The 13,666-nt window shown below is 41.9% G+C and overlaps 4 protein-coding genes across 4 annotated transcripts; 1 reads left to right on the top strand and 3 right to left on the bottom strand.

The window, feature by feature from the left end:
* Positions 1-813: 813 nt before the first annotated feature.
* On the bottom strand, positions 814-6,456 carry SARC_08285 (pyruvate dehydrogenase E1 component subunit alpha, mitochondrial). Its single transcript, XM_014297747.1, has 8 exons — positions 6,337-6,456; positions 5,918-6,001; positions 4,505-4,681; positions 3,704-3,830; positions 2,508-2,707; positions 2,215-2,355; positions 1,389-1,754; positions 814-1,132 (listed from the first exon to the last, which is right to left on the bottom strand). The coding sequence occupies exons 1-8, from the start codon at positions 6,361-6,363 to the stop codon at positions 1,061-1,063; spliced, it is 1,194 nt and encodes a 397-aa protein (XP_014153222.1). The 5' UTR covers positions 6,364-6,456; the 3' UTR covers positions 814-1,060.
* A 798-nt stretch (positions 6,457-7,254) lies between these two features.
* SARC_08284 (hypothetical protein) lies at positions 7,255-8,068 on the top strand. The gene has a single exon (XM_014297746.1). It carries the CDS (start codon positions 7,441-7,443, stop codon positions 8,059-8,061), a length of 621 nt encoding a protein of 206 aa, XP_014153221.1. The 5' UTR covers positions 7,255-7,440; the 3' UTR covers positions 8,062-8,068.
* A 1,215-nt stretch (positions 8,069-9,283) lies between these two features.
* Positions 9,284-10,177, bottom strand: SARC_08283 (3'5'-cyclic nucleotide phosphodiesterase; the record flags this gene model as incomplete). Its single annotated transcript, XM_014297745.1, has 2 exons — positions 9,284-9,464; positions 9,984-10,177. 2 exons carry the CDS (start codon positions 10,175-10,177, stop codon positions 9,284-9,286), a joined length of 375 nt encoding a protein of 124 aa, XP_014153220.1.
* A 320-nt stretch (positions 10,178-10,497) lies between these two features.
* Positions 10,498-12,737, bottom strand: SARC_08282 (3'5'-cyclic nucleotide phosphodiesterase; the record flags this gene model as incomplete). The annotated part of the gene is made up of 3 exons (XM_014297744.1): positions 10,498-10,687; positions 11,566-11,688; positions 12,481-12,737. 3 exons carry the CDS (start codon positions 12,735-12,737, stop codon positions 10,498-10,500), a joined length of 570 nt encoding a protein of 189 aa, XP_014153219.1.
* Positions 12,738-13,666: the final 929 nt, after the last annotated feature.

Raw genomic sequence — 13,666 nt, 5'->3', positions numbered from 1 at the left:
GCGTAGGGAGAAATGGTGTTGATTGTGGTTGGGTGAAATGCTCTCGTGCGTGTGAATTCCTTCACCTTGCGCGAGTTGCATCTGTATGTGGAGCTCCACATATATGCGTGTGTATAGATAAAGATGCATATAAATAATGACTCATAATATAAGCGTGTGTACAGATAACGATACATATGAATAAGGATCCATGTACGTACGCCATGCCCACGCAACCTAACCGATTCTCGGACGAGGAATCGAAGGCAACAGCAGGGGCTTTTATGGGTGGCATGCGACTCATGTATTTTGTAGCACCATTGATGCATGCAGCCAATCCAAGGCACAAATCAAATGACGGCGAAAACCTGCATTCTTGGAAAGAGTTGAAAAGAAAACCCTACTGTGTCGGCGACTCAAATTTGCACAAAAACAAATTCAATCTAACGACGATATCAACTACAACTCCAAGCCCTCTCTAATTGTCTATCTGTGCGAATGCCTATAGTCGTATCTACTACACCTTCTGCATTGGGCACTTTGACTCCAAATAGTAATTTTTTGGATGCGTTAACCACGCTGTGAAAACAGCGAACGGAGAGGGATAAGGACAACCATTATTATGAGTGGCTATTTGCAGAGCGAAGTTTTGCGTACGAGGATACGCAAGTGTGATCAGGGTATAGTGGGCGGGGTGTTGATATGCCAACGTTGAAAGGATTGCGGACCGCTGAAATAGTTACATATCACCAAATAGATCAGATAATAAAAACACCTCCAAATATGAGACGAAGCGAGAAATTTGCAAACATTGGACTCGCTTTATAGTTTAAATCTTCTTCGTGCCTTGTGACTGGTCTCAATTTTATTCATTGGATTTTGTACCCCATTGGCAGAAATAGGCTTAAAAAGGAGAGCGACAACCCATAGAGCTGCGGACGTCCACTTCTCATATATCCTTATCCATACTCCAATTTTAAAGTTTCTCGTTGGGTAATTTTATTATTATTACGGATTTTGCCTACTATCAAGACATAATAACACACTTGTGTTCTCTACTATGCTACTTGTTTTGGAATATTTAGTACTTGACATCCATCGGGGCGGTGTAACCCGGTGGCGTAAACGTTTCATGCATCGTCATTCCTCGGATCTGTCGAGGGATAGGTAGAACGTATGTTTCATCAGCTATTTGTGGCTAACTTATTGACAGAAGGTGAAGCGTACCACACATCACAGCCATATACACCACCCTTACACACTCAAACCAACCAATGACATGCCTACACTCATATTTTCTGAAAAGGCAGCGATACAAACGTCACAAAAACAAAGAAATCACCCCACTACACTCCTCCAAACACTCGCACAACATTCAATGACCCTCAACCCTAAAAACATGCGCTTACCTTCTGTATGGGCAGTGCGTAGGTGTGGTCCACCATGCCAGAGTCATCAATCTCCGGCGACTCCTTCGCGACCGCGACCGCCGCATCGACCTGCTCCTTGGCCTGCTTGTCAATGGCTTTAATCTCCTCCTCAGTGATCATACCGGCCTCGATGATGCGGTTCTTGAGCCCCATAATGGGGTCAGATCCCTGTCGCATCTTCTTGACCTCGTCTCTGGTACGGTAACTGGTACCCGGGTCGGACATAGAGTGTCCTCCGTAACGATAGGTGACCATTTCTAGCACTAGCGGTCCCTTGCCACTGCGCGCGTACTCGGCGGCGTACTTGGTGGCCTCGCGGACGTGTAGGATATCCATACCGTTCACCTGTTTCAATGGAGTCAGCTGTATGTTGAGCATCATGTGTGGTGTACAAGTGCATACAGCACTCCTCGCTTTATGTATCCATGTTTGTGGACAAAATATAGGCACTGAAGGTATAATAAGAGATACTCATATATACACCACTCCTCGCTTTATGTATCCATGTTTGTGGATAGAACATAGGCACTGAAGGTATAATAAGAGATACTCATATATACACCACTCCTCTCTTTATGTATCCAGGTTTGCGGATAGAACATAGGCACTGAAGGTATAATAAGAGATACTCATATATACACCGCTCCTCTCTTTATGTATCTATGTTTGTGGATAGAACATAGGCACTGAAGGTAAAATAAGAGATACTCATATATACACCACTCCTCTCTTTAGGTATACATGTTTGTGGTATCGCAATTCTACACACATCCACATGCATGGATATTGTGTTTTCTCAACATACCCGAATACCGGGGATATAATCGCCACGGGCGTAGTAGTCGATAGAAGCGGATGAACGCTCCTGCGAAGTCCCCATACCGTATCTGTTATTTTCGCATATGAAAAGCGTGGGTAGATCCCACAGTTTGGCCATGTTCATTGCCTGCCAATAGAGAGAAATTAAGTAGAGAATACTGTCAGAAGCTGAAGATTATGCAACAGGTACTATCATTGATGAACATAGTTTATCTTCCTCAATAACGCGTGTTCAAATCGAGCTAAAGCAATACCATGACAGGACGCACACACACACACCTCAAACAGCTGACCCTGATTGGCAGCACCATCACCGTACATGGCGACAGACAGTCCGCCGGTGTTTTTGTACTGGTGGTAGAAGCCCAGACCCGCACCCAACGAGGTTTGCGCACCGACAATACCGTTACCACCGTAGAAGTGGTCCCAGTACATGTGCATAGAACCTCCCTTACCCTGGGAGACTCCACAGCTTCGACCTGTGAGTGGTGATGGTGTGCACTGTGAGATACTGGAAGTGTAGCGGAGACGCCAGTCTATATACAGATACGCATGCACATGATTGTGGAGTACAAAGGCAAATGTCACTAAATACTGAGCGAACAGTAACAAAAAATCAAACATAAACAAAAAAGGGCACATACAAACATTAATTAACATACGAGCAAGTGAAGCATGTTGGTTGGATATTCATTTCGTTTTAAGGTATAAACTTCTGCAATGCTTCACACGGGACTCGAAATCTTTGTTTGTAATTCGCAAGCATGAATGAATATTTGTATTTATACATATGGTAATTACACGAATAAGAGAAAAACAGGTTTGTTCGCAGAATCAGGTACTACACGTGAGTAAAATTCTTCGCTCAAAACAAACAAGCAAGTGTGTATTTTTGTAAGCACGTAGGTTTGGAAGCCATTTTGAAGAGAAGAAACGATCACACATAATATCCTATAAAGTCGCCATGCACATATATGTATACGAAATCTTGATTATACATCGCCAAATACACACACATATATATATTAAAATCGCATACTTGTGAACAACTGTAGATATATTCACACCTTGATGTATACATCCTTTGTATCTATGAATTGTTTTAGGTATACACTTAAACACAGAACACACACACACGGATGTCAATGCATCATCATACAGCCTTGCGCATGCGCTTGCCATTACGAAAAACAGACAAAATGAGACGGCAAACAAAGTCAAAATAGGAAGTAGATATGTATGACTATAACTGTACACTCTCAACCGTTTGTACCCAAATGTACGAAATTACAGTACGATAACAGACCGACACAGTTCTTAATATCTAATCCAACAGAACATATATATCTGTCGTTCATATCATTCCTTCTTGTCGGTGAAACAACACGCTCACAAATCATATACCTACGACCAGCCAACACCGTTACTTCAGCACTCTAATATACAACTTGAGGAGCTTGGTGCCATGCACATACCGCACAGTTCTCCGAGAACAGCCTCCATAGAGGCACCTAGCAACCACGTGATACCATGGCAACGGTAAGAGGTGATCCAACTATCACCCTTCTTTAAAACGCTGTGCATTCCAGTCGCTACAGCTTCCTGTGGTTGGCGGGTAATATAGTGCAGAGGCGTAAGATATTGTACATAGTTCTGCAGTACCCTCAGTGAGAGGCTATCCGAAGGCTGAGTAAGGGAGAAGTGCCGATCAGACACCAAACACTGGACGTAGGTGTATCTATAGTTCTGCTACAAAAGCAGTTTGAACTATAAACCTATAGTTCAAAAGTCTTGCTGCTGCATAGAACTCCTTAATCTATAATTCCAGTACCTGCTGCAGCATCGATCGGCTACTGGGTATAATAAAAGCTCATGACAGCACACACACCGACTACATTACACAGTCAGACAGCCAAATGGCGCTTCATAGTGTTTCATAATACAGCACATATGCTATCGAATGGCGTAGTGCCTCAGCGGTAGCCCACATACTATGTGCATGTTACCTGTGGTATACTCAGTGAATGTTACACACATACGAGCATGCAACTGACCAGCAGCCAACTGATGTTTGTTGTTGTTTATACGTGATGGCCAGCCTATCGATATGTAGATGAAATACATGCACATGCATCAATGCATGTTTGCTGTTGTCACGTACTGATGATGAGCAATACTAAAGAGAGCTCTAAACAGCCGACGCATGTAAAATATATTCTGTATTAGAAAACATATGCATATATAAACAAATATATCGAATACTACGCAAACCATACCTGTCCGGTATACAAATGGCAGAACCCGCGCACAAACTTGGTTTTGTATAAATCGCCCGCGGCGGTCTCCATCTTACGGATCTTAGTCATCTGTGTGTAGAGTTCTATGGCTTCTTCGCTGGAGATGGTGCAATCGGTTGATGGTCCCTCGTCCTCGATCTTGTGCATGTCGAATGGCTATTGCGAACAAGGGGTGCATGTCGTGGAAGGAGGTATTAGTAAGAAGGGTAGCTCCTGATGCGCATACAGTACATCTACATACATATATCACACGGGCTCGCTTAAGCTGCAATAGCACAACACTCGTACATGTTACTGCGCATTCTCATAGCTTTGACACACAGCCGAATGATCGAATACAAAGGAGAACAAAGTAACGCGTAGATTCGTGCAGCGACTTTTAACGCTGCGTGGAAATAGTATCAAACTTGGGACAATCACAATCGCCACCCTGAAGAGGAGGTGTATACTAGTCCACATATCTACGTATACTTGTCCGGGGAGATATATATACGATGATCACGGATAACAAGATGTAGTTTCACGCTAACGTGCGAGTGCCTTAACAATACATGAAAATGGCATCATTCACACCGGCGGTACAAGAATAACAACCACAAAACATCTGCACAACTTGAGTTTTATGGTTCATGTTCATCTGAAATTAGCTCCTTGATACGACTCTATATATATATACCAGTCATCCGCAGAAGATCACAGGATATCAAGAAATAGTGATTCCCCAATGCACTTCACATACATTTATTGAACACTTGCACAAGAACATTAAAATGATATACATTTACATATATATATACATTAAAAACCCTCCAAATACGAAAATATATTGGTTACATCAAACACACACACACATATATATAAATATATAGATCGATGTGTATGTGCCAACACATAAAACACGTACACAATACATCCACTTAACATAAATACTTCTACGAGTATCCGTATCTGCATCTGTATTGATAAAAACGCACATATATACATATACTCCACATATATTTGAACAACATAAATCCCCTGTTCATTATCACATGTTCTAATGTATATCCCTTATGTTTTCATACATCGTATATATAATATGTGTAAACATACTTACATATTAATTACGTATATCCGCGGTCCACACACACACATATACTGTATGTGTATATCTGCATGTATATATTAAAGGCATCAATTCGTACACACACACACACACACCTATGTATAATTATGTAGATAAACATACTAACGCACTCTCATAATATATATATATATATATATACATTCATACACACATATTTATGCATGCATACAAATATCAAATACTACATGTGCAGTTTATAGGTGCGCACGTGATCGCAGGTGTAGCGCGTACACCAAGTAAGCATGCTATCGATATATATTACATACATCCAACTTGAAAGTGTGATCGGCATTGGCCACCTTAGTGGAAGCAAAGAATCGCTTCGCCAGCGGGGCCACCGCTGGGCGCAGCTGTTGGAAATACGTATACAAAGGATTGATAAAATTAGTTTATTAAAATGTAGATGGGTACAACGTCCAGCAACAGCGTGCACTCTTTATCTAGTGAAGTGACTAAAAGAAACAAATCAGAACACGACGCGCACATTGGAAGTCGAAATATATACGATCTTTTACACGAAAGCGGTCCTAGATTAGCCAAAAAAAGGGTAGTTCATGACTAGTTCAGCATTCGACACTAGTACCAAACGTGCTCTCTATCCAGTATGATCGGTACATTCAATATCAGTGCACAGGCAGCTATAGCATTCAAACTCCATCAGCCATGAAAAAAAACTTCACGGTACCTGTACGAGTTGCCTTGTGCTCAGCATTGTCAATCGTAAGTGTAAGGCGCTACCTGAGTCTACAGACTATGAAATACGATGAGCTTCTAATTACTGTGTATACACAGCCGTGTGCTGATCTACCTATATATCAAATTAGCCCACCCGACTCCCGAGTCTCGAATATCAATTAATTACACAATTTACTCCGATGGCTAAATAAGGAATCTGGACTTACAGTAAGACAGTACCGAACATGCTCGACACTCGATGGTTTCATTTTTATACAAAAAAACAACAACAACTTTTTTTACATAAAAAAACCCCCCAAATATCAAAGTTTCCATCACCAGAAAAACCTAGTGAATGCGTACGAAAAACTAGATTACAAATCTTGTTCCTTGAAGAGATAATAACGAAATTTGATTGGATTCCAATATAATTTGATGACACTTTTAAAAAGTGCCAATTTAGGAGAAATCACTATAATCAGCTGGAAATCTATCACACCATTAAATGCCTATTGTATTTGCTTTTCCTCTCTGTTGGAGAGTAGAGAGCAGGCCACAGCATACTGATGCAAATTACAAGGCTTCAGGCCTACATCCCGTTGATGCAAGGCACAGTCAAATGATGCAAGATTATGTATGTATAGCTGTGTATATGTCCAAATAGTACCACTTGAAGTCATATAGACTCTCAAGATACGCACTACTTGTACAACATTTTATTGTAGGCTGACTCAATACTAAACAGCAATTATACCTATTCCCCCACGCAAATAAACCTACACTGCTGTATAGATAGTTGATGGGCGAATATCTTTCTATTTGTAATAGCAGTTCCTGCAGATTTAGAGGAAGTATTGCTGTAATTTAAATTTTGATCGTTTACTTACTACCCCCTTCCCATCCTGTCCCTTGTAAGAGTTCTATCAGATAAGATCAATAGAAGGACAGGAGAATACAACGGCTAGTAGAGCGATTAGAAGTAGATATTGCAGCAGCTAGGAGGCGGACTCCCAGTTCAAGAGGTTGCTAGCTACGGATTCACCCAGCAAAGGGCCTACAGGAAATAGCTATTTTCAACGTCAGCGACTTATCGTAGTTCGTAAATTCAAGCTCAATGTTGACATACAATCCCGATCATTCCACCAAAATGCACCTCACGTACTTTGCTCACCGTGGCCGAGGTGATGTATATGAGTTACTGTGCACAGTGGGTCGTCAACCTGTCGATCTGATAGTCACACGTGTTAACTGGAACCATTTTCTTACCATGCGTGAAAGCGGGCTACATGGGTTCCGATTGCCCTATCAGCAGTTACCGGTCTTGCTGATCACCAACACGGCTGGGAAAGACCGGATTGTAGCGCAGACTAACAGTATCATAACGTATACAGCGAAGATTGTAGGAGAGTATCCGAGCGACGAAATACACGCCGCAGTAGCTGAAAGTGTTATCAATCGCTTAAGCGACCTCTCGTCTATAGGCTGGTATCAGTGCAAGACAGACAAGGAGCGTGCCCAATTCCTATCCACCCTAGTGAGCACGCGCTTGCCCCCTATTTTGACAGATCTCGAGAGTATGATCGCAACCAACACAAGTGATAGCCAGGAAGCTACTCTTAATCTCGATTCCATTTGGATTGTAGGCGAGACTAGGACGTTTGCAGACCTGGCTATATTTGCTGCATTGCACGAGCTGTGGTCTATGGGTGCCGCTATCACGAGCTGTGGTCTATAGGTTACGCTATGCCACCCATACCGCCACATGTGCAAAAGCTGTATGACGTGGTGGCCAGCGATCCACGTGTACTGAAGTTTGTGGCGGAAAAATGGCAGTCTTGCCGATTCTCTTGAGCAAATAGACAGTCACTTACCATTCTGCATACATACACATACACAGTCACTTACCCCTACATGCGTGTCGGAGTATCGATTATAGTATCGACACACTTCCACAAGTGCACTCACACGCACGGAAACAAAAACTTTAGTTTGAATCACACATACATGCGGACACGCACCATACAACTCTGCGCGTTCAATATTTCAAGGGTGGTCCGCCTGGGTGTAGGTTACAACACATCGGGGTCTCAGCGACGTTGATTACCTTTAAATTTAGAAACAAAAGGTTTTATACTAAATTATAGGGACTATTCTTAGAATTCATGTAGAACCCTTTGGACGAAAGGTCGCTATCTATAAGTTGCAGGGAACATCAACTGGTTGTATAGCGAACCGGTGTGAGGCGGACGTGAGCGTCTTATGTATCGGAATTGGCCTTATCATTTCCTAAATCAAACAGCTATCACTTTCTTCGTGAATTCTTGCAATTTGAGTCGACCCTTAGTCCCGCTTCACAGAGCCGCTACAAATGCCGTGCTCCTTATTAAGACACGTGCTTTACCCAACACATCTGTAAATTGCTGCAACACGGAGCCAGCAGTATAGCACCACACTATACAAACAACAGACATACTAATACAGATAAAAGCTCATCGACAAACCAATTACCATCAGGTATTAAGCGGTGTGAAACAGTCAAGATACTTCATACTTTTTTTTTATACAATGCTCGTTGAGCATATATTTTTTTGTCGCGTGTGTTGGTGTTCTTGGATAGCTTTGCAATCCATGCTTAGCTTATGAATATTCAGCTCAGATGCCCGGTACCTATACAAACAATGCTCATAGCATGTTCTATAGTATACATCGTGTGTGGCCAGGTGTTGTGTAAATACATTACTGCAGCAATACGATTTTTTGTCTGTCCACATGCACATAGCTTTGTAGTAACCATGTCTTAAGTCACCATGTGCCATGCAAATAACACCGCTCAGATCACCGATGCAGTGCTTCAACCACCGTATGCACCACCTCAGACCCATCGTACAGCGCCATGCAACCCACACACGCGCACAAACACTCTACAGAGTGGTCAAGCTCGCTTGTCGCGAGGCTGTTCAGGCATTATCGGCTGCTTTCTGGGCTGCGACCTCGGCCTGTCTCTCCTTCCACCTAGCCAGGTTCTCGCTTAACAGCGCCAGAGTGAGCTGTGTGGCGTCGCACGGTACTAGATTGGCCAGAGCTTGAAATAACGGCTGCACGCAGAAGCCTATGAACCCTGCTTGCACTGTCGGTATACTGTGATAGAGACGGAAGAATGGGTATATATATAAATAAGGAAAACCAGAGAGGAAAAAAAAAAAGGAATATCAAGTATGGGAGCCCCGCTTGCACTATCGGTATACGGTGATAGAGAAGGATATATGGGTTGCATGCAAAGCCAATCAGTAGATGAAAATACCAAGGATAGCAGACGTGCGAGAATCCTGCTTGCACTGTCGGTACGCTACGATAGAGAAAGATATACTTTTATATCGGGCCAAACTAGCAAACAGAAACACCAGGGGATAGCAGAAGCATGATACCCCTGCTTACACGGTGCATAACTTCTTATCATATAAAGTGCAAAATCTTCTCCTGCTCGCCGTGGCTCAAGAACTCGGTAGAGCCATCGCCACCCACATTTTCACTGATACACTTAGTACTGAGTTACGCCTATATGAACTTCTACACAACGCACAGATATACAAAACGTCCAACTATACCCACACACGTCTGTATGTACATGTATAGTATGTCATCATACATATTGCCTACCTGGTGGTCTCCCTGTCAAAACCCTTGCTGACTTCGATTTGCAGGCCCTTCTCCTGGTCGCCTTGGTTGAAGAACTCGGTCATAACCATCGCCGCCCACGTCTCCATACACCGTTGGGGTCGTGCAGAATTGTTTATATCCGCGCACTTCATCACCAGTTGCAGGATGAGTGTTCGCGTTTCTATGGAAACCATACGTTATGTTCTCAGTAATATTTCAAAAAGGCTTCAGTGGTGGTCGTGGTTGATGCAAAGTCACGTGACAACAGGCGGTTGTTCGAGTTAAATTCTTATAGGCCATGCCGCTAATCGAAACATATAAACGGTGCTCAGCGGTACTAACCTGTGCAGCCGTTAACTGTACAGGGTAGCAACTTGCTACATTGTTATTCTCGGCTATATGTTCATATAGCAATGCACTAAAAAACCATACAACGCAATGGGGTGTGGTGCAATACGCCATGAACACGGTGAAATGGCGAGTATCATGACACCAAAACTACAACCTACTACATTCATGTATTGCGGATAGAGCCGGCCTTTATACTAATATTCAGATTGCTCGTTCGCATAGCACCAAACTCACCACTATTTGACCAGTCAACCCCATTTGTGTGCAGACCATTGAACTTCTCCATGAACTCGCCGTGCCGCGCCATATCTGTCGCCAGAACCAATTCTTTCACTAGCGAGCAGACGTGTTCCCTGTAATGCGAGGAAGAGACGTCAATAAGGATGTTGTTTTTATAAGGGAAGAAAACGAATTAACACATATCTTGTATTTATGGAAGAAATACACGCTTAAAGACGACTATACATCGGATATATACAAATACACATGATGCTCTATTGTATATATGCAGATATACGCACACTTATAGACGACCACATATCGGAAAAATACAAATACACATAATGCTATATTGTATATATACAGATACACACACATATATAGACGGCCACACATCGGCGACATACAAATACACATGATGCTATACTGTGTATATACAGATACATACAAACACACACGATACGAACTGTACATGTACAGTATAAATACAAATACACACATGCATATAGACGACCATATATCAGATACATACAAACACACACGATACGAACTGTACATGTACAGTATAAATGCAGATGTACACACTTTTATACGACCATGCATCGTATACATATAGATACATGTGCACTTATAAGCACTGTTATAAACCACCAGAGGGTACTTTGTACAGATATGAAAGGCCTTATTACGATAAACAAAAGTATCAGGTTTCTCGTCACGGGAAATCGACAATAAAATAAACTTGTTCATATCAACGAAGATCGCTTTATTACAAACCAGAGCAAACAGTCACACATTGCGGCAGAAAACATTTCATATTAACCCGATGTGTATGAATAAACAATTTTGGTACACATATGTTCATAATTAGACCAGCTGCCCCATCCAAACATCCAAGTATGAAATATACTGTAAAACAATGACAAACAGACCGAATGTACAACGTTTTCTACCCGAATTCGCTATCACACAGAACTCAAACTGATACTGACATATACAACATTTGGCATACCGATCTTCGGGGGTCATCTGTTTTAGCAAGTCGCACCTAAAGAGCACATCCAGCCCTGCCGTTAGATGATGTCTCTCTAATGTTCCAGACGACCCGTGTATGAGATTGATTAGGTCATTCGATCTGTAGTAGGGTGTATAGCAAAACATCTAGAAAGATTAGAAATACGTTAGATTATTAGTATGATTCTGGTTAAAATATCTCTTGTAGTAATATTAAATGTGCCAGGAGCCTGAATACTAATACAGTGTGGCAGAAAATTGAAGTGGTGGAGAGTATAGCAAAACATCCAGAAATATTAGAAATATGTTGAGATGATAGCGTAATTCTGGTTGAAATACTCTTTGTAGTTATATTGTATATGCCAGGAAATGTATATTAACACATTCCAATGAGGTAGAGGATTCAAACACTATATATTTAGAACGATGAAGAATAAGTATCTCCAATAAGACATCAAAGCTAACTGGTGAAATATCTGTTAATTTGTATCGCTAGTCTCAATCGATCAGCTATATTGCCAATCGCGATCACCCCCTAGTGAGATGATAAAGGAACGCATGCTTGATGAAAGTCATGAGTAATACAAGAAGAGTTTGGCTTATCAAGCGAGTTTTCACGCCACCAGGACTCAGGCACTATCAATTTTGCAACAATAGGAAGAAACAAACAACGGATGTGACAGCCTACTATCCGGGCGCACACACAACAAACACAGGTGCTATTTCCACCGCTTCCGGCCTGAACAGTACAAAACAGGACCAGCCCAAATTGGAGGCGATTTCACAAACTCCAAACGCAAGGATACAGCTATAAGAAGAACATTGTCACAGGCTGCTGATGCGGGGCCATTTCGTGCTGACTCCAGTACAATCGGGGTTTGGGGGTGAATCATACTTTACAAGATATACATACTTTTCCAAAAACGCGTTATTGAGTCCTGGGTGGTCCACATCGTGTATCACTGCGGCAATCACAGCCGTGAACTTCTCAACGTCGGTGAGTCTGTCCCTTAATCCAGGACTGTTTATAAAGTAGTATACTGCCTGGGTCACATCGGCAGCGTGTACAGCATTGTGGAACGGGTTATCGGCCCGATATCCATGTGCTAGCACCTTGAGAAACGTCCGTAACGTGATAACATCGATGTGGAATTTGGCCATCCATCCCATTTTCTCGAAGATCGCATAGCCCAATTCTTCGAGCACACGTCCCTGCTAGGTCGGTTGTGAGTGAAGGGCAGTATGATTTTCATAAAACGCCTTGGTGATTTACGACGGCAAGCGGTAATAAAACAAAATCAGGATTCCGAGATTGATCACCATTTTTCTATTCAAAGACTTACCTCTCCACGCGTACTGATATTCACCAATGTGCGTGCAAATAGCAAACACAATATCTGAACGAACCCGATACGCTCTTACACAAGTGTGTGTTTACGAGCAGGGCAGGTAATTAACTCACAATATCAACAATCGGATGCTCCGTCCAAGGTGACCATGAAGTACACACTAGAGCTACGTCCCATGCACATACCTTTGTTAATTCTTGTAACTGAAAAACGTCGAAATCCCACTCATCCATACGCGACAGTAGACCTTTTATTTTTATTTCGTCTTCCTGGTCACTGACCGCCGTAGAATTAATGACTCGGCCTGGCACGAAAAAGAAAAAAGGTGAGCGAACAACAAAGTAGGAAACTATCCATGAGCATCCTTTGAACTCGCAAGAAGATTATGGTACCGGAAAATATAATTAGGATATTTCTATGAAAATCTAAAATCGAAATATGAATATCAAATTTCATATATAAATAAGCCTATTTCTAATGTCCGTTCATGCCTGCGTACTCACGCTAAATTAGACTAGATCATGCCAGCTGAAATACACATGCATATTTATGCATAAACACACACGCCCACGTATATATACATACACACATACATATTCATACATACAAGTATACGCACACACACACACACATATATATATATACAAATATACACACAAACACACACACATACACACACACACATATATATATATATATATTTATATATTTGTGTGTGTGTGTGTGTGTGTATGTATATATATATGGTAG

The sequence above is a fragment of the Sphaeroforma arctica genome (genome assembly GCF_001186125.1).
Source record: "Sphaeroforma arctica JP610 unplaced genomic scaffold supercont1.729, whole genome shotgun sequence".
Classification (NCBI taxonomy): domain Eukaryota; class Ichthyosporea; order Ichthyophonida; genus Sphaeroforma; species Sphaeroforma arctica.
Note: the sequence above shows the minus strand (reverse complement) of the source record. Positions and strands in the feature narration are given on the sequence as shown.